General features: G+C 49.3%; 1 protein-coding gene across 1 annotated transcript in view; it reads left to right on the forward strand.

The window, feature by feature from the left end:
• The window catches only part of RIMBP2 (RIMS binding protein 2), a 1305415-nt gene that overhangs the window by 1216545 nt on the left and 67066 nt on the right, over positions 1 to 21804 (forward strand). The window contains exon 26 of the mRNA XM_078668014.1: positions 14743 to 14877. Coding sequence (XP_078524140.1) covers positions 14743 to 14877 — 135 coding nt within the window. The remainder of the gene's footprint in view (positions 1 to 14742; positions 14878 to 21804) is intronic.

Consider the following 21804-nt stretch of genomic DNA (forward strand, 5'->3'; position numbering starts at 1 on the left):
CTTCCTCGTGGGTAGGGCAATCACTTAGGCATATTTGGATTGGATCTAGTGCTTTATTGACAATTACTTTACTTAACTCCGTCATATCCCGACTTGCCCAACGGATAGTGTATCCGTTTTTCCTACCAAGTTCTATATTCTTAACCCACGTGGTATTATTGTGTGATTTACCAGGAGCTCAATTTGGAATAGCTATGCTCACACTTAATGCCAGGTGATCGCTCATGACATTTTGATGGATGTCATAAGCTTTTACTAGGGTTGCATAGCGATTTGGGATGATGATAAAGTCTTTAGTTGATTTAGCACCTTTTCCAATGAAGGTGGGTCCAAACTCCGCTTTCGGTGTGCATAAGCAGTTAGTAAATCCCAAATCATATTTAAACATAATGTCATTAAACAGTTCCCCTTTATCTGTGTGTTGAAGGTGGATCGGTGGATCATCTTTATCGAAAGTAAGGCCACACTTCCCTATTTCAGCGAGCAGGCACAGGCTAATATTAAAGTCCCCACCCCAGATGGGAATTCTCAAGTTTACCATTAGAATTTAGGCTAGCGATGTCCCCACTAAGTTTCTCTAGAATACCCCCCCCCCCAACTGTGCTTTTTCAACATTATTGTAAAAGTTGATCACAGCCAGTGTACTGTTGACATCCATATGTATCAGGACAATTTGATAATAGATTTCAGAGCTAACCATTTCAATAGTGTATGCCCCAAGCAAATTTGAGATATAGACACATAGCCCACCTTTTGGCCTTCCACTAGGTGATTGAACTGCAGGGGTGTGGTATGTTTTAAATCCATTGATGCGCACACAATCAATGACTCAGATCTCTTGCAGACAAAATACATCAAATTTACAAATAAAATTCTGCCAGGCCGTGTCGGTCACTTTGCTCTTTACTACTGCAACATTACAGAAGAGAATTGTACATGCCCTAAGTGTTGGGCGTTGTTTTTTGTATGGACCCCCTCTGGAACATCAATAGTATTTAAATTGCTTACTCTGTCATCCATACGCTCATCCAGGGTCAGGGCCTTTGGGACAAGCACATCTATAATTTCAATAGCAGCAGTATTCCTGCTCCCGAATGAGTGCATACTCGTTGGTTGTCAGTCATTCTCATCTAAAGTGGTTAAGAGGCCAAATCTATTTGACACGGGTAAGTTAAAACAGGGGCCATCCTGTGCATGTCTAGATGTACCCAAGTTTATAATTTCTGGTTGATAGAAAAAGCCCAGTGGGTAATCTTAGATGCCGGTGTGTGGTGGGTTCAAGTTGTGCATTCTTGTTAAGATTTTCCTCACCAGCGCCGGTGAACAATACAATCACCTTCATAAAGTTTGCTATTGTCGCCCACCCAGTCAATTCTCCTCATCATCTTGAATTCCCTAAAAAGGGCATTCGTTAGGCCTGACCTTGTTCCCAACCAGTTTAAGGTTTTATTTCTGAGGGCTTGCCAAGTTTCCAGTGTTGTTTGGGGTAGCCGAGGGACATTGGCTAAAATGATCGTATACGGAGTAGCTGCTGGTGGAAGGCTAAGTGTTTGTTTGCTATGCCTTAACCCAGTATCGTTGATAGCTGCTACCATTAATCTTCCCCCCCGCCGATCTTCCCTAGGTGTAAGGCCTTCTCCACCCAATTCTTAAGGTCTATGTCCCTTAGCTTCTTTTGTAGTGGCTATTCCCACAGTCACATTTTGGCCGGAAACCTGGCGCCCACCCTGTTCACTTGATGTATGGGATCTATTTGGTATTGCTGGGATTATTTTTAGGGCTACTTTTTCTTGTTGCGCCTGATGGGCCAATGGTACCTGATGTACTGCACCATATTCTTGTACGGGCTTATGGCAATCCGCTAAGATTTTATCTAAACCTCTTTCAATTTTATCAAGCCTTCTCTCAAGGGTGTTGATGGATTGTGTCATGAACGCTTTTAAGTCTTTTAATTCGGTTTGCAGGTTAATCATAACATTTGGGAATTCGGGACAAGTTTGTTCCCCCCTCGGGGTACTTATGGTGGCCACTTCCTTCTGTATTTTGTTTTTGACTCCCAGCGGTTTCCCCATTGTCTTTCTTGATTGAATCTTAGTTGCTCTTGGGATAGGAGCCGGAGTCGGGTGAATTAAAACTGTATCTAGTGTGATTTTACCAGCTACCATCGATTTAGGGGGATTATGCCGTTTATCAAGTGATGGTCGATCGCTATATAGTCCCTCATCAGAAATATAGTCGGGAATTATCTGTGCACACCCATTATTTACTTGCATACAGGTAAAATTTTTTGGGGGACCTTTCTCAGTCACACTTGCGCCACTTATTTCGCATATCGCTATAGTGTCTGTAGTCTTTTGTTGTGATAGTGATGGGCCTATCGTATAGTTATTTAGTGTTTCTTCTACCACATACAACAGAATATAGTCAGCATAAAGAGATGCGCTCTTCCCACCCTCCTTTCAGTGGAATCCCCCACACCATTGGATCTGCCCTGATCCACGTCGCCAGAGGTTCCAGTGCTAAAACAAAAATCAGAGGCGACAGCTGGCATCCTTGCCTGGTGCCTCGCCTCAGCGGAAACACACGAGATAATGCTCCATTTACCTTCACTCTTTCTAGGGGTTCTTGGTAGAATAACCTTATCCACACACAAAACCACTAGTCGAAGCCCTCTCTCACCAGGAGAGCAAATAGGAACACTCTATGCTGTTGAATGCCATTGACACATCCAGCGCCAACAGCATCGACTGTGATGCCTGCGGCAGAGCTGTCAAGTGCAGGACACCGTACAGTCTTCATAGCTTATGGCGGGTGCTTCTGCTAGACATAAAGCCTGACTGGTCTATATGAATCAGCGAGGAGAGGACCGGGGTCTATCTGGCTGCCAAAACCTTTGCCTCAACATTAAGCAGAGAAATTGGCCTGAATGAATTGCACTTTTCCGGGGGCTTTCCTGCTTTGTGGATTACTACAATTGTGGCCGTGCATTGGTCCTCTGGCATTCACCCCAGTTCCTTGGCTGCCATAAACATTTCTGGCATGGGACAGGAGACTGTCTCAGTCATACTTTTAAAAAGCTCCACCGGCAACCCATTCAGCTCTAGTGCCTTCCCAGATTGAAAAGCTGTAACTTCCTCAGCCGTAAGATCCACCCTCAGAGTCTCCCTTATCTCAATGGGAAGGGTCCAGAGGGAGAAGTCTTTTTGAAACTCATCACAGTCTGTTCTTGATCTGGCGCTGATTGGAGTGTATAAGTCGGCGTAGTAGGATGCAAAGGAATTAGCTTTAACACTTTGGCTGCTTGAGATGTTCCTCTGCTGTGCTGGGCCATAATAGAAATGGGTGTGGTCATGACGAGCTCAGCTCGTCATGAGCACACAAGAGGTGTACCTCATGACGAGCTGAGCTCGTCATGAGCACCGAAGGGGATATTGGCACTCATTGTTTACACACACCTGACCGGTCTTTAACTGCCACTACCCATGTCCCGTCTTTATCTCTTTTCTCTAACCATGTCAGTAGTTTGGAGGCCCTATCGGATACATCATAAAGACGGTGCTGTGTCGCCTGGGCTTCGGACTGAACAGCATTATCGGCTATAGACCGCAAATCATGTTGATGCAATCACAATCTATGTCGCACTTCTGGGTCGCCATCCCTCACCAGTTCAGTTTCAAGGGCCAGGATATCTTGCTCAATGGTTCTACACTCAATCCCAGCCTCCCTCCTTTCCCCCGCAATCAGGGTCTGGGCCTGGCAACGGATCACAGCCTTAAATGCTTCCCAGAATATACCTGTGGATGAAACCAATCACTGGTTTTCTAAGCTTGACTCGTATCTCTTCATCTTAGAGATGCCAAGGATCTAGTCTGGGAAAGGCTGACATGTATTTTGACCTCGGAGAGTGACAACTACTAGCAAATGATTGGATATTCCACGTGCATAGTGCCTAGCATTTGTAAAACATCGCACCTGATCATGGCGAGCAATGAGGTAGTCCACACGTGAGAGGGAGCCATGGGGGGCAGAGACAAATAAACACTGAGATTGGTGGGGGCTATGGAACCTCCAAAGATCTATCATCCCCATTGCTGAATGATAGTGAAGTTTTGACTAGGATGTCCACCCCTGTGAGTCCGTGGAGTAGCCCGCGTGGGCCAGGTGTTTATATCCAAAGTGGTCCAGTGTCTTATAGTACTTGCCTCTCAGTGCGCCTCCTGGAGTAGAACGAAATCCGGGAGTGCTTCTTAACATGCTGGAGGACAAGGGTACGTTTGATATTGTTGCCCAGCCCATTCGCATTCCAAGTCCATATGTGAATTTGTTTGAACCTCTCTATATGTATTAACCAGCTTAATGCCCCACAGCGTCAGCGGGACCCATATGAAACGGCGATATCTCTGCCCCTGATAACCTTGATGTGCATTTCAGATGAGATAACCATATAACTTTTCAATAACTGCAAACTTCCCCCCTCCCTGCTTAGTGAGTTATAAACCTCCCTATTCCCCAACCTGCAGAGTGCCTTCCGCCCAAACTTGTGCATGAAACAGTGGGAGGGCATCGCCATCATGTACAAATCAAATCTTGTCACCGTATACAGTAGAACATTAATATTACACTTACTTCAGTGTAGGCCCGCCACTCGTCCGTCCCCCTTTACTCCAGGGGAGGCTAAACCACAGACATCACTTTTTACACCACATTGATAAAATGTCGCCCGCTTACTAAACCTCCCCCCCTTCACCCAAGCGAGCACCAGTATGCAACAGTTATTATTCATAGTCCGTCCACTTCAGGTCTCCCTCTCTGGTCCAGAGGGCTGGAAGAGGATCCAGCATTCTGCAAGTCTGCCGTATCTCCTATTCCAGAATCATTCTTTTTATTTTGTCTCCTTCCCACTATGTTCCAGCCCTCCAGCCAGTGCCATGCTTCCTCCGAAGTCACAATTAGGTGAGATTTGCCCTTGGCGATTATCCACAGTTTGGCCGGGTATATCATCATGTATTTCATATTCTTCTCTTGGAGGGCCTTTTTCATAGAGTCAAAGGTTCCCCATTGGCGCTGAACCTGTAGAGTTAAGTCTGAAATAACTTACTTGTTGCGTTTTCATATTTTAGGTCCCCATGTCACCTAGCGGCCGCTTGTAAAATAGCGTCACGGTCCCTGAAGTTGAGGATATGGGCTATGATTGTTTGTGGGAAGGCCCCAGGGCGCAGTGGTGTCCCCAGCCCCCTAGGTGTTGTCTCCACCGAGAAAAGAATTAGAGAGCCTTTACGGGCAGAGTTTGTTAAGTATTAGGTCTTCCATGAATAAGTCAGCAGATTGTCCCTCCTCCCCTTCTGGTACCCCCACCACTCAGATATTATTCCGCTGAGCTCTCCCTTCTTGATCTTCAAGCCTTGCCAGGACCTCTCCTTATTGTTTTGTGAATTTAGCCACTTGTTCTTCTAGATGTTTCGTTTTGGATTGCGAACCACCTATATTTGATTCTGCCAGTCATTTTCTCCGCCATTCATCAGAAATCCTCCCCGAGTAGGTTTACCTATTGAGTCACATCGTCTACTTATGGATCCAACGTATTTCTCAGGTCTCTTAATTGCTTTCATGATGTTCCGGAGCATGGGGTCCAGGGCCTGATTTGTTCCTCCAGACGCCCCAGATTGTTTAGTGATGTCCTCTGCCTCTTACGCTACCCTAAGGGGGACGATGTATTTATCCATCTGGTTAGTTTGGCCGGGGTGTGGGCCTTTTGTATGCACCATGTTGAACCAAGAGTGGAGCTTAGGTCTATATCCTTCCGTTTGATGCCTCTCTGGGCAAGTCCACTCAATTGTACCAGTGCCGTTGACTGCTTCTTCACTGGGAACAAAGTCCCCTCCCGCTCTCCTTGTTCAAACACCCGACTGATGTGTAGCACAAGTTACTACTTGTGTAATGATATATCTGTAAGAGACATTAGTATTAGATTCCTTACCTTAGAATATCCCCAGGCGTCAGACTGGATCCGGAAACTTTTGCGTAGCAGCACCCTTGCGCGTCGGTAGGCGTTGTCTGCCGCTCCGCGTCCGACGTCGGCGCCGTGATGACGTCGTCGGAGTACTTAGACGCCGCCTCCGCGTGCTGACGTCAGTTCTTAGACACAGCTTTTCCGCGCCAGAAACGCAGAGCCATGTTAAAAACCAACACTGGTGCCATTGAAACTAGGGCCCTGAAAGGGGGTAACCCTAACCTTAGATATCGGTTCGCAGAACGGGGAGGATGGGTGAGTCGGTAAGGAATCTAATACTAACTAATGTCTCTTACAGATATATCGTTACACAAGTAGTAACTTGTGCATCTGAAAGAGAAACGTTAGTATTAGATTCCTTACCTTAGAATAGATACCCCAGCAATACCAACCTGGGCGATCCAAGTAAAATGAGAGTGCACGTTTTAGGTCCAGACGGTGGAGCCTCTCTTCCTCTTTAGAGGGATGCGGTGGCGGGAAGAAGGTTGGCAAGGTGATAGACTGCCCGATGTGGAAGGCCGTGACAACCTTGGGCAGGAAAGATGGCTTAGTACGCAACACCACTTTGTCCGGACAGACAGAAAGGAAAGGTGGAGTACAAGAAAGAGCCTGGAGCTCACTCACTCTCCTGGCAGAGGTGATGGCAACCAGGAAAGCAGACTTCAGAGTTAGAAGGCGGAGAGGACAGTTGTGAAGTGGCTCAAAGGGAGCGCACATCAGAAACGTAAGAACCAGGTTCAAGTCCCACTGAGGCATCACAAACGGAACAGGAGGGAATGTGTGTGTGATGCCTTTTAGAAATCTACTTACAATAGGGGACTTGAACAAAGAAGGTTGATCAGGCAGCCTCAGAAAGGTTGAAAGGGCAGAAAGGTATCCCTTGATAGTGCTCAGAGCAGAGCCCTGCTGGGCAAGAGAAAGAAGGAAGAGAAGAACCTCAGAGAGAGGGGCAGCAAGAGGATCCACAGCCTTTGCTGTGCACCATCCCAAAAATCTGTTCCACCTGCAGGCGTATACCGACTTTGTGGAGGGACACCTGGCTGCCAGAATGACGTTACAGACTTCAGGAGGCAAGTCAAATGGCCTCAACTGTCGCCGCTCAATCTCCAAGCATGGAGGTGGAGACTGGACAGGTTCGGGTGGAGGACCGTCCCCTGCTGCTGCGACAGAAGGTCCTCCTGAAGAGGCAGACGAACCGGGGGATCGACTGACATACTGAGTAGCTCTGGATAGCAGTACCTTTGGGCCCGGTCGCGCTTGATCTTCTTCAGCACTCTGGGCAGAAGTGGTATAGGCGGAAAGGCGTACAACAGACCGCAACTCCACTCGTGACAAAAAGCGTCTCCGAGCGAGTGCTGCCTTGGAAATTCCAACGCGCAGAACTGATGACATTGCGCGTTCTCTTCGGTGGCGAATAGATCTAACCAAGGCTCTCCCCATTGCTGAAAGAGGCCTTGCGCCACGTCCGATTCAGACGCCATTCGTGAGCCATCATGCACCGACGGCTGAGCTCGTCCGCCCTGGCGTTCAGAGAACCTGCCAGGTGTTAAGCCACCAGGATCACGCCCTGGCGTTCCAGCCATTGCCAGAGGCGCAGAGCCTCCAGGCAAAGGGTCCACGACCCCACCCCGCCCTGTTTGTTGCAGTACCACATGGCGGTGGTGTTGTCCGTGAACACCTGCACTACACTCCCCCTGACAGAGGGGAGGAATGCCTTTAGCGCTAGACAAATCGCCCGTAACTCCAACAGGTTGATGTGGAGAAGGGCCTCCGCCGGAGACCAGAGGCCTCTGATCTCCGTCTCTCCCATGTGGCCACCCCAGCCCTGGAGGGACGCGTCCGTCACAAGTACGTGCTCCGGTTGGGGAAGGGAGAGGGACCTGCCGCGACCCAATCGCGGTCCGTGAGCCACCACTGCACCGGTCTCGCAGTGCCCTCCGAGATCAGGACGTGGTCGGACAGGTTGCCCTGATGCTGGGCCCACTGAAACTTCAGGTCCCACTGCAGAGCCCGCATCCGCCACCTGGGTGATGCACCAGTAGGATGCAGGAGGCCATCAGCCCCAGAAGCCGCAGCGTCAACCTGACCGAGACCCGGGATAACGGCTGAAAGATGGGAATCAGAGACTGAATATCCTGGACCCGCTGTTCGGGTGGATAAACCCAAAACCGCGCCGAGAACTGCTCCAATGAAAAGGAGCTTCTGAGAGGGGCACAGGTGTGACTTCGGCACATTGATGGAGAACCCCAGCCCGTGCAGGAGATCTGCCGTAGTCTGGAGGTGGCTGACGACTGTCTGGGGCGAGCCCGCCTTCAACAACCTGTCATCGAGGTAGGGGAAGACTGAAACCCCTAACCTGCGCAGATGAGCTGCGACCACCGCCATCACCTTTGTGAACACCCGTGGGGCGCTGGTAAGGCCGAAAGGGGAGCACGGTATACTGAAAGTGCTCGTGGCCAACCGTGAAGCGCAGGTAGCGCCGGTGGGCCGGCAGGACGGGTATGTGGAAATAAGCGTCCTGCAAGTCCAACGCTACCATCCAGTCTCCTAGGTCCAGGGCAGCTAGGACCTGAGCCAGTGTCAGCATTTTGAACTTCTCCTTCCGGAGGAAGCCGTTGACGTTCCTTAGGTCCAAGATAGGGCGTAGGCCCCCCTTGCCCTTCTTGGGTACCAGAAAGTAGTGGGAGTAGCAACCACATCCTACTTCTGGCCCAGGAACGCGCTCGATGGCTCCCTTGGCCTAGAGGGCCGTGACTTCCTCCTGCAGAAGTCGCAAATGATCCCCTGATACACGGTGGTTCTGCGGTGGCATGGCTGGAGGAGCCGCCTCGAACGGGAGGGAGTAGCCCCTTCGGACGATTTGCAGCACCCACCTGTCCGAAGTGACAGTGCGCCAGTGGAGGTGGTGATGGCAAACCCTGCCCCCCACTGGCTTCACATGGGCCTGAAAGCGCGGACTAGGAGGGTTTTGAGGCGGATGCTGCGGGGGAAGGTGTGGACTGACCTCGCCGTTGTCCCCGACCGCCGGGACGGCGGTTCCCACGGCCGCCACCGCGTTGGGTATTACCTTGCGGAGCGTGGCTGGCAGCACGTGTGGGTACACCCCTTCCGTGGCCACAAAAGGAGTGAAAGGATGCCGATTGCTGGCGCGGGGCCTAGAGGCCCAAGGACTTGGCCGTAGCCCTGGAGTCCTTAAAGCGCTCAAGCGCATGGTCTGCTTTGTCGCCAAAGAGGCGACGGCCATCAAACGGCATGTCCATCAGAGTGTTTTGGACATCGGCCGAAAAGTTGGCGGACCTCAACCAGGCTTGGCGTCTGACCGCCACCGTCGTTGCCATCGCTCTACCTAGTGAGTCGGTGGTATCCAGTCCACACCGGATAGAATATTTGGCTGCATCCCGGCCCTGCCCAAGGGCTTGGCCGAGTTTGGCCCGTACCTCCAACGGACACTCTGGCAGCACTTCCGCAACCGTATCCCACAGAGAGTGGGTGTAGCGGCCCAAGAGGCATGCGGTAGTGGAAGACCGCAGACCCAGACTAAGGGACGAGAAGATCGTTTTACCGTACTGCTCGTACCTCTTGGATTCCCTGTCCGGCAGCGCCGACGGGAATGCGGTCTGGGAATTGGAGGCCTGGATGACCAGGCTCTCGGGGGTGGGATGGGTGGACAGGAAACATTGGTCGCCCGGGGCTGGGCGGTGGTGTCTTGGCACATTCCTATCTACGGGCGAACCCGTAGCGGGCTTGGACCAAGTGCCCAGAAGAACGTCGGTCAAGGCCTCATTAAAGGGCAGCAGAGGCTCGGCCGAGCTTGACTGCGGTTTAAGGACCTCAGTGAGGAGGTTAGTCCTCACGGCCGCGATGGGGAGCTCAAGGCCCAAGGCCTTGGCAGCCCTCATCAACACCACACTGTAGGTTGCCCCCTCCTCCGAAGCCACGGAAGGAGGGGAGACAAAACCAGTGTCTGGAGAGGTGTCCAGACCACTGGCCTCCCCAAGGTCTCCTGCCCAGTCCTCATGAGACTGACACTCTCGGGTCAGAGGGTCCTCAGACCCCTCCCAATCCCCTTCATCACCCATCTCCTAATACTCAGGGTTTTCAACCAATGGGGCCTGTTCATAGAAGTGAAACTCTCCAAACAACGTCTGGAGCGGCGCCCATCGGGGCTGCCCCGACGTCGAAACAGGAACGAAGGAGGTATCAGGGACGGCGCCACCCGAGGACAGCGCCGGAGGCGACACCTGATGGTCTGATGCCGGGGAGGTCGTAAGGTCCACCAGTGACGATCTATATCCCGTAGAAGGTCTAGGGAGGTCCCGCGGCGCCGGGCCCGAAGGCGCCGGGACCGCTGGACCCTGCGGCGCCGGGCCCGAAGGCGTCGGCGGCGTCGGAGCCGAAGCCCCCGACCCGCTAGAGGCCCGAGACGGGTCCGCTGGGCCCAAAGGCGTCGCGGAGCCCGTCGGAGGAGAGAGTTTCCTCATGGCCATGAGGAAGCGCTCGATCTCCTCCGGCATCGCGTTTAGCCCAGGGACCGGAGGGTGTGGAGCTGGACGCGGCGCCCGCGACTCCGACGGAGCCGCGTGGGTGGTGTCACCCGAACCCCCGGCCGCATCGCGCAAGCGTCAGGGGAAGTCCGAAGAGCGATGAGGCCACTTGGACTTCTTGTGCTTCTTACCTGACGACGACTTCGACCCAGAGGAGTGCGGCCTACTCTCGGAACTGTGGTGGCTCAGAGCCCGCGACCTGTCCCTCGACCTCCCGTGGGACCGAGACCTCTCGCGGCGCGGGACCGACTGCCGGAGTTCGAGTCGCCTGCGGGACCGCTCCCGCCTGGCTTTCGAAGAGAGGGCCCGGCAGTTGGAGCAGGCTTTGTCGTCGTGGTCGACGCCTAGACAAGTTAGACACAGGTGGTGAGGATCCGTGACCGACATCGTGCGGTCGCAATCCTCGCAGTTTTCAAAGCCAGGCATCCCTACGGCACCTATCGGAGTCGTAGACTAAATGATCAAAATGGTCCAAAAAGTTAGTCAAAAATTGACTATGGGTTACTGCTTTTTCCAAATCTGCGATTGCCGGCGCGAAAAAAATAAAAAAACTGACGTCAGCACGCGGAGGCGGCGTCTAAGTACTCCGACGACGTCATCACGGCGCCCACGACGCCGACAACGGACGCGGAGCCGCAGACGACGCCTACCGACGCGCAAGGGTACTGCTATGCAAAAGTTTCTGGATCCAGGACGCCTGGGGATATTCTAAGGTAAGGAATCTAATACTAACGTGTCTCTTTCAGATATACGTTTCAGATGTGGAGCTAGCCTTCACAGATCTCAGGCCATCTGAGTTACTACTAGGCCTCCGTCTTGTTCACGCTAATAGTCTGCGCCCATGGGAAGCACCATTGTCCACATGGGCCGGGCAGCCGTGAATCAAGGTCTTTAAGATGGTGGAGCACCGTCACACCACTCTAGTTTGTCACCACAGGAAGGGGGAGGGATGACGACCCGCCCTCCCTCCAAATCGGCCTGATTACTCAACACACCAGCTGCGTGAGGCTGCTTCCATCACCACACCGCAGACGGGCCAGCCTGGCCCCTATACACACGTCCGCACTGGAGACCTCCCCTGCATCGCTCGTTCACCACATGTCAGAGGCCCATACATCAATGTGTCGATACCCTGTTACCTCTGAAGTACCTCGGCTTCAATTTTGCAGGAGTACAAGCAGCCTCTGCAGCCGGCAGGCCTTTGCGGGTACTTCTGGAGCCCCAGCTTACACTCTGCCAGGCGCAGCCACTGCCCAAACACCACAGGTGAGAGTCCGTTGCTGAGAGAATCTTGGCCTCCTCTCACCGCTCGGCCAATGCAGGGCTCTAGTCCGTCAGGAAGGTCGGAAGCGGGTGCTGCAGCGCTGTGCATATTAACAGCCTGGGTAGGCCGCTCTGGTCCAGCTGCCGTTCTTAATCTTCACCCTTGCCTCACAGCCACGCCTTACGGGCCGCTAGCATCCTGGAGCCTCCAGCACGCACCCGGTGCCTGCTGTGTTTGATCGGCGCGCAAGCCTCCTCGATAGCCTCAGCTCCTCCGGTATGATTACATTGACCGGACTGGAAGGCAAAGCACAGGTGTTGCCATTTCGCCATAGCAGCAGTCTGATCACTTCAATCTCCAGAGTCCTATTTACAGCGGCGGGCCGCCAGCTGTACTCTCGCTTGTTCCTATCTCGCGAACCTTGAATGGGGAGGTTATAACAGATGGTGACGAACATCACAGGGTTATTCCCTTGCGATCGGATGAGCGGCAACACCTGTTTGGCCACATTTTTCTACACCAGTTAAAAACTAGGCCCGCCCACAGTATGCAGACTCTGCTCAGAACTGTTGCACCTGCCTTTGGATGATCACCAGTTAGCAGTTTTAGAAGCAATAACTGTCAAAATGTCATTAGATTTGAAAATGGCAGAAGCAATTAGCTCACGCACAAGGAGTACTGGACCAATGGCCATGTATGACATTTCCCGAAGGAATAAGTCTCCAGCATTGATAGCTTTCGTAGACGGGGATATTCTTTGTATGACCACTTGACCGCCACCTTCCACATCAGGCTGGGAATCTTCTGAAAAAAAATTAACAAGTTAAAAATCACCGCCCTAAATGGCTCCTTTCGAAAGGTATATTCCTTGAGTCCCTGCCTTGAGGTGACACCTTCCTTCCTTAGATTCATGTCACACATGTAACTAGAAATTACAAAATTATCAACTAAACCGCTCACAAGGGAGCTAGAGAGCAAGGACTCAATCTAGAAAAAGTCACCAGGGCTGGAGAACCACTTTTTAAGTAACTTATTTCTGCAGCATATGATCTTTTATATTCAGATGATATCCAAATAGAATACCAAGCATTACTTGGGAGATGGTTGAAGAGTTGTTTCTTATTGTAACTAGGTTTTTCAGCTTCACTTGTCCCACTGCTGTGATGACCTTTGCAATGGCATTCAGGCACTGGTCCTTACAGGAGGTCTTAGATGACTGCCAGGTAGCCGCTGTACAGAGGTCTATTAGCAGCAGTTTGCCTTTAACGCCACAGTCCTGGCCCTCCTCCTTTTTGAGAGGGACATCATATGACCCAGCAGTTAGTGTCCTGCCTGTGTTAAATTAATTTGACATAGCCTATCAGTCATATGGTGAAGATGGCGTTGGTCGCTGCCTGGTCCAGATGGGGTTGTACAAAGGCTATGAAAAGTCAAGACGTAGTACAAAAGGCCTTTGTTCTTTCCATGTAGTACATGAGTGTCCTCTTGAATTGCAGCATGTGCTGTACCAGCTTTGTCTAAGATTTGGACACTTCAAAGAACTTAGGCAAGGGTACTAACTTTTTGAGACGTCCCTCTGATGCCCTGCAATGTGACCCTCTTGAGTGTGCGGAGTGACCCTGTCACAATAGAACTTGGAGAGACAAAAAAGTCTCCTAAGCTGAAAACACTTATCATGCCCCTTCCCCTACCAGGATATCTTCCTGTGTGAGGAGTTCACAGTCACACCCAGGTTTGAATGGTCTAGCCATGAGACAGGCAAGCGCCACATTGATTTGCCACCTAGGTTCATGTCTTCCTACTGGAGGAAGCATGAATGAATCCTTGATAACAGTCTGTATGGACATTGTACCACGTGCAGCAGAGGGAATGGCAGGAAGGCATACGAGAACTCCTCATCCCAATCCATGCAGAACACTTGAACAAGTGACAGAGGTTCCAGAAATCTGGAGGTATAAATATATTTGTTGTTTTTCCTTGTTATAAATTGTTGCTCATAACTCATCGAAACAATTTGCCAACCATGGCCTGGGTGAGTATCCCACTCATTCGATTCAAAACCCATTCTACTGCGGTTGTTCACCTTGCTGTTTTTGATTCCCAGTAAGCATTTCAGCATTAGGCTCCTTTTTAGTTTGGAGTTCAGGCCTAAATGCTCTGCGTTTCCTTGAATAAGGTGGTAGACATGTGCCATCTTATCTGAAGGGTAAAACATTATTGTGGAGGGCAGTTCAATCTATGGTGCATATCACAAGATTAGAACCCTCCTAATGAGGTGTACCTACGAGAGACAATCATGAGAGCAATGAGCAGACAATGTCCGCTCCTAGGACTAATGTCTTCATGTATGCTAGAACTGCTGTGCCAGCAAAGAACTTCACTTATAGTCGATACATGTGTCCAGAAACTTGCATGAGGGAGGGAAGGTGATGGATCACATAAAAGCAGGGGGGGTCAGGTTCTGCATCTGACACGCAGAATGCCATGGTGTACTCTGATACAGAGATCACACATGTCTCAGTGGAAAGTTGAGAAGTCTGTATCCTCTATTGACATGAGGCCTTTAAACAACTGCACAACAATATCCTAGAGTTCAGAATTGTCAGATATGCCCTCAAAGATATTCAGTTGAACGTCAATGAGAACAATATTACAGATAAAGAAAAACACCACAAAAGACAGAAGATGTTTAGTAGGACAACTCAGAGTTGGTACACAAGATCTTCTGTCAGATACATGTGAATCAGTACACAGGACATGTTCTTTTGGACAACTGTGAATTGCTACATAAGACCGAAGGTGTTCTGTAAGAAAACTATGAATTAGTACACAAGATGAGGATGTTCTTTTGGACAACTATGAATTGGTACACAAGACAGACGGTGTTCTATAATACAACTCTGTGTATATTTTAAATATTAAAGGGCGAACACAACGGGCAGAAAGGCCTGGTTCCTTCAAACTTTCTGGAAGAAGTGCCTGATGACGTAGAAGTGTACCTTTCAGATGCACCGTCCCGATATGCCCATGACGCGCCAGTACGTACAAAACCAAAACGGGTAAGTTATTGTCTAGAAGCGCCCAAATATTTGTCTATTGTGTCATATACAAGGTCTGTGCTTTAGTTTGATATTTTTTGTTAATTTCATGCTCACTTTTTATTGCCATTCAATGTAAGGTCTGACATTAACAACCATTTTCAAGTTGATACACAGAACCTGTATTTTGTAAAGAAATTCTATTTCCTTTACAGAGAGATTAGGCTGTTTTTGTCCTCAAACAGATTACATATACTGCACATTTGTACATATTCTATAATCAAAGAATATTAATTGTAAAAAATAAAGAAAATATCGGTTCTGAATCAGTATCAGACCATTTAATCATTTTTTAAGTAACACAAGTTACAAACTGTTCCAGCTCTTTCCTACACCCATGCTTTAATCTTTGTCACGTTTTTGTTTTGTTTCATCACTGCAATATTTTCTGTTTTATTTCTTTGCTCATCTGCTTGGAAACAGAAGAAGAGTGTTCATTTCACACCTTAATAAGGCGGTTTAGCCTTCACGTAAGTGAACAACTGAAGATACCAATTAAAACATCCAAACTGAGTCAAAAGATCCAATGCAACAGTCTTGATGCTTGTCCCTTCAAGAAAAGAAATATGTTGTCAAAACCACAGAACAAATAATAGATTTCTGATTGAAAATTCATTTAAATTAATGAGATGCGAAGTCAAACTTTTTAATAAAGACTACTTCCCATCACATAAGCCTTTCCTCTTCCTCCAGTAGTTGAAATGTGGTACATATTTCTTAATGAGCTGAATGTTGTTAACAAAGGGCTCTGCCCGTGTACCTTTACGACAGTGCACATATGCATTTTGTACTGCATTGTATGCAAACCCTGCATTGCGTTAACTGCAAACTTTACAAAGCTAGAATTGTACAACCCTGAAGCTTATCTCATTTGTCGATGTATAATTCACAGCACTGATTGGCAAAGGCACCAAATCTCTAACTTTACCTATATGCCACCAGGTGGCTTTGTTACCTCATACAGATATACGCAGGATGTTCGCACAATAACAGAGGAGAATGTCTATAAAGTACTCAGGCAGGATGCGACTAAGGTTTGCTGTGAAAACATGAAGCTCAGTCAAGAGATGCATTGGGATGAAAGATAATGTGGTATCTTCAGGTGTGCTGAGGTTCTTTACCAATTTTTATTCTTAGAAACAGACCCTGATTACCAATCGTATAGCTTGCACCCCTTCCTTCTACTTTGCTGCTACAGTAGTCGTTGCCTTCCTCTCCTGGTCTACATATGCCATGCGAGAGATATTATAGTGAACACTGCCACATGGCATCGCATGACAAAGCAAATCTATATTTGAAATACTGCACAGTTTGGTGCCAAGCTAACCACTCTGGGGCTTTCAGCTATTTATGATTGGAATCAAGGTTCGTTAGTTTATCCCAAGTTTGCCAGATTTTCAAGCGTATAAATGTCTATTTATTAAGGTCTTCAAATATGCTAAAGAGATATTGTTGCTTACTGTTAACACTGCATTTTGTACATATGATAATGTTGCCTCCCTTAATGAATATTCCTACTCATTCACACCAGAGTTACACTGGTTGACAGGGACAAGGACATCAGTTCGCATCCTGGAGATGACATGGGGATGAGTAATCTCCCCTTCGTCTGAATCAGCAGATGCCACACCTGGATTTTGACTCTCTTCGGTTTTGTCTGTAGGTGCTGAATTGTCTACAACCTCGAAGAAGTCATTCTCCTCAAGCTTTGGAGGATCATCAATTTCTTTTGCAGATTCTTTATCTCCACAACTGTTTTAAAGCCTCCCAGTGCCAGAGAGTTGCAGGTAGTGGAGGTGATGGTCGCCTAGTCCAGAGTTTTAATTTTGTTGTGTTATACGAGGTCATGGACCTACAGATCGAGACTCACCAAAGGTGAGGTAATCTTCAGAAAATGAAGACCATGCAGCATTCTTCAGATATATCGTCACTTTGCTATGTGATTTCACTGCACCATTCCTTGGAACTTGAAACCTGGTGTGAGGGGCCTCAGCCATGACACCAAAGCACATTGCTTTTTGAGACTGAGGCATGCCACATCTTGACAGGATCAGTGGAGGTGACTTTTACACGTTAATGTGTAATAGGGACCAGCAGCCTTTCCTACCCACAACAGGGTGCTGCCGGGTCACTTTAGCATGTTTCATCTCACTTCTAGCACCAAAGCCTCTTTTCTAGAAGGTGATCAAACGTTAACTTGTCCATCGGCATCTTCAGTGGCACTCTAAGGTGTGGCAAGGTCTTAGGAACTGAAAGATGAGAATTAGTGGGCTTTTGTTAATGAAATTAGTCAAACTTGTAAAAGCCAAAATGGTAGAGGTGGAAGGCAATCTGACGTTATTGGTATAACCCCAAATCCCTCTGCAAGAATGGCCCAGTGGAAGTCGTTTGCTCTTCCAAAAGCAGAATCACAGTTCAAACTGATTTGGAAGCCCGAGCCATAAGTGTCATGAAGTATTTTACATTGCCTGGGTTTATTTGATAAATACCTTTTAAAATGTGGAGTAGGCAGCTCCCTGCTGTATTAGTGCAACAACCACTTCAGCAAATTAAAAATGAAGCACTTCAAACCGAAGTACACAGAAATGACTATACGATAAAAGTTTGAGCATATACTCCTCCCTAGTTAGTAGGTATAATTAGAGCTCTCAGAAAATTCCCTTTAAGGTTCCGGTGTTTTTTAAAGAAGGCAATTGACTTGTGTTGTCTTGAACAGATTCTTCATTGGTTAATTCCTTATTTTTCCACAGTAATATTGTTTTATACTGTAAAAGGAGCAACAGCTGACACGTGTTTCGCCCTAGGTGGTCAATAAGACCAGGGCTTCCTCAAGGCTGTAAAAGATGTAATATGACAGTATAAACCAAACTGAATTCAACCCACTAACCATAAGGGCATTCACTGTTCTTTCCTCGTCTTCACTTCCTCATGGGTAACAAATTCCTGTCTTGGATACCCAAATGGCACATGGCCGGGGCTTAATATAAGAGCAATCTTTGTCCTCCTTTTCCTAGGAAATATATTTCCTTTCGTACATTCAAACGGCCCATGTATGTGGCTCCCTTCTGTCCGAGCCTCTATGTGCAACTAATACACACAAGATGGCGCCCGAATTGTGATGATATATCATAAGTGGAAATACCCTATGAGGAAGCTCACCTACTCCTGCAACTAATCTGTAAAATCGAAAGCTCATGCTTACTCCCAATCTTCTTTCTACCTATTGCTCTCGTTCTACTGCTTTAGCTACTATGCTACATTATGAATTGTTTGACTTCCTTACTTCCCCTGCTCATAGTTCCTTACCCTTGTCTCCCCTCTTCCCAGATTTCAGCATTTATTATATTTGTTTGAAGACCGATGCATCATATAACCAACCAAAATGAAACTGTTCTTTGATTTCCTGACTACTCAACAAGGTATAACTAAATTGTGTAATTATGAATTACCCTGCCCTCTATTCACCTACTAAGTTTGCTGCCAGGTACTAACTGAACTAGGAGTCCAATAGATATCAAGCCAACAAGTGCTTTACAGGTTACTAGCGACAGAATTACAAGAGTGAAAAATAACAGGAATATTAAAGGAACCAAAAAACATTGGGCTGAACTTGGATTCCCATCAATAATCAGAGTAATCAATCTTATCATCTGGTTATCCACCCATATGGATCATATGTCTCCTGATCATGGAGACAGACTTCCAACAAATGGATTCACTCAATGGAATCAGAATAAGAAACACAGAGACAAGTGAGACAGACTGTGCAGTCTTTACAGTCTGTGACCGCTTGGGAATCAAAAAGCAGTGCAAAAACAAAACAAAGGTGTGTGAAGTTAAAATAGAGTCATGAGGAGAAAATACAGAGTTTATTAGAGTTATCACCTCACCTTCTAATCTAAACGAACAAGTTACTACTTGTGTAACGATATATCTGTAAGAGACATTAGTTAGTATTAGATTCCTTACCTTAGAATATCCCCAGGCGTCAGACTGGATCCGGAAACTTTTGCGTAGCAGTACCCTTGCGTGTCGGTAGGCGTCGTCTGCGGCTCCGCGTCCGTCGTCGGCGCCGTGAGGACGTCGTCGGAGTACTTAGACGCCGCTTCCGCGAGCTGACGTCAGTTCTTAGACACAGCTTTTCCGTGCCAGAAACGCAGAGCCATGTTAAAAACCAACACTGGTGCCATTGAAACTAGGGTCCTGAAAGGGGGTAACCCTAACCCTAGATATCGGTCCGCAGAACGGGGAGGATGGGTGGGTCGGTAAGGAATCTAATACTAATTAATGTCTCTTACAGATATATCGTTACACAAGTACTAACTTGTGCATCTGAAAGAGACACGTTAGTATTAGATTCCTTACCTTAGAATAGATACTCCAGCAATACCAACCCCGGTGGTGGGTCTGCGAACCAATAATCACACCAGAAAGTCCTGGAGGACAGAACGGCCAAAGAAGCCATCCCTCCGGACTTGGCTGTCCAGGCAGTAGTGTCTTGCAAACGTGTGCAGTGATGCCCACGTAGCTGCCTGACAGACGTCTTGTAAGGGCACCCCCCCGCCCAGGGCAGTTGTAGTCGCCATGGCTCGGGTGGAATGAGCCCGTAATCCAACAGGGGGCTCTTTCTAGCCAAGGAGTAGCACGCCTGGATACACAAGATGATCCACCGGGAGATGGTCCTCTTGTGCACCGCTTTCCCCTTCTTAGCACCCACGTAACCAACAAAGAGTTGGTCATCCACCCGGAACTGGCGTGTGCGATCCAAGTAAAATGAGAGCGCACATTTTGGGTCCAGACGGTGGAGCCGCTCTTCCTCTTTAGAGGGATGCGGTGGCAGGAAGAAGGTTGGCAAGGTGATAGACTGCCCGATGTGGAAGGCCGTGACAACCTTGGGCAGGAAAGATGGCTTAGTACGCAACACCACTTTGTCCGGATGGACAGAAAGGAAAGGTGGAGTACAAGAAAGGGCCTGGAGCCCACTCACTCTCCTGGCAGAGGTGATGGCAACCAGGAAAGCAGACTTCAGAGTTAGAAGGCGGAGAGGACAGTTGTGAAGTGGCTCAAAAGGAGCGCACATCAGAAACGTAAGAAACAGGTTCAAGTCCCACTGAGGCATCACAAACGGAACAGGAGGGAATGTGTGTGTGATGCCTTTTAGAAATCTATTTACAATAGGGGACTTGAACAAAGAAGGTTGATCAGGCAGCCTCAGAAAGGCTGAAAGGGCAGAAAGGTAGTCCTTGATAGTGCCCAGAGCAGAGCCCTGCTGGGCAAGAGAAAGAAGGAAGAGAAGAACCTCAGAAAGAGGGGCAGCAAGAGGATCCACAGCCTTTGCTGTGCACCATGCCACAAATCTGTTCCACCTGCAGGCGTATACCGACTTTGTGGAGGGACGCCTGGCTGCCAGAATGACGTTACAGACTTCAGGAGGCAAGTCAAATGGCCTCAACTGTCGCCGCTCAATCTCCAAGCATGGAGGTGGAGACTAGACAGGTTCGGGTGGAGGACCGTCCCCTGCTGCTGCGACAGAAGGTCCTCCTGAAGAGGCAGACGAACCGGGGGATTGACTGACATACTGAGTAGCTCTGGATACCAGTACCTTCCAGCCCAGTCCGGAGCCACAAGGATGACTTGGGCCCGGTCGCGCTTGATCTTCTTCAGCACTCTGGGCAGAAGTGGTATAGGCGGAAAGGCATACAGTAGACCGCAGCTCCACTCGTGACGAAAAGCGTCTCCGAACGAGTGCTGCCTTGGAAATTCCAACGCGCAGAACTGATGACATTGCACGTTCTCTTCTGTGGCGAATAGATCTAACCAAGGCTCTCCCCATTGCTGAAAGAGGCCTTGCGCCACGTCCGAGTTCAGACGCCATTCGTGATCCATCATGCACCGACGGCTGAGCTCGTCCGCCCTGGCGTTCAGAGAACCTGCCAGGTGTTGAGCCACCAGGGTCACGCCCTGGCGTTCCAGCCATTGCCAGAGGCACAGAGCCTCCTGGCAAAGGGTCCACGACCCCACCCCGCCCTGTTTTTTGCAGTACCACATGGCGGTGTTGTTGTCCGAGAACACCTGCACTACACTCCCTCAGACAGAGGGGAGGAATGCTTTCAGTGCTAGACGAATCACCCGTAACTCCAACAGGTTGATGTGGAGCCGGGCCTCCGCCGGAGACCAGAGGCCTCTGATCTCCGCCTCTCCCATGTGGCTTTCCCAGCCCTGGAGGGACGCATCCGTCACAACTACGTGCTCCGGTTGGGGAAGGGAGAGGGATCTGCCGCTGACCCAATCGCGGTCCGTGAGCCACCACTGCAGCTGTCTCGCAGTGCCCTTCGAGATCAGGACGTGGTCGGATAGGTTGCCCTGATGCTGGGCCCACTGAAACTTCAGGTCCCACTGCAGAGCCCGCATCCGCCACCTGGCGTGCTGCACCAGCAGGATGCAGGAGGCTATCAGCCCCAGAAGCCGCAGCGTCAACCTGACCGAGACCCGGGATAACGGCTGAAAGATGGGAATCAGAGCCTGAATATCCCAGACCCGCTGTTCGGGTGGATAAACCCAAAACTACACCGAGTCGAGAACCGCTCCGATGAAAAGGAGCTTCTGAGAGGGGCACAGGTGTGACTTGTAGGGGAAGACTGAAACCCCTAACCTGCGCAGATGAGCTGCGACCACCGCCATCACCTTTGTGAACACCCGTGGGGCGCTGGTAAGGCCGAAGGGGAGCACGGCATACTGAAAGTGCTTGTGGCCAACCGTGAACCGCAGGTACGCCGGCAGGACGGGGATGTGGAAATAAGCATCCTGCAAGTCCAACGCTACCATCCAGTCTCCTGGATCCAGGGCAGCTAGGACCTGAGCCAGTGTCAGCATCTAGAACTTCTCCTT

Source organism: Lissotriton helveticus, chromosome 11, assembly GCF_964261635.1.
Source record: "Lissotriton helveticus chromosome 11, aLisHel1.1, whole genome shotgun sequence".
In the NCBI taxonomy this organism is placed as follows: domain Eukaryota; kingdom Metazoa; phylum Chordata; class Amphibia; order Caudata; family Salamandridae; genus Lissotriton; species Lissotriton helveticus.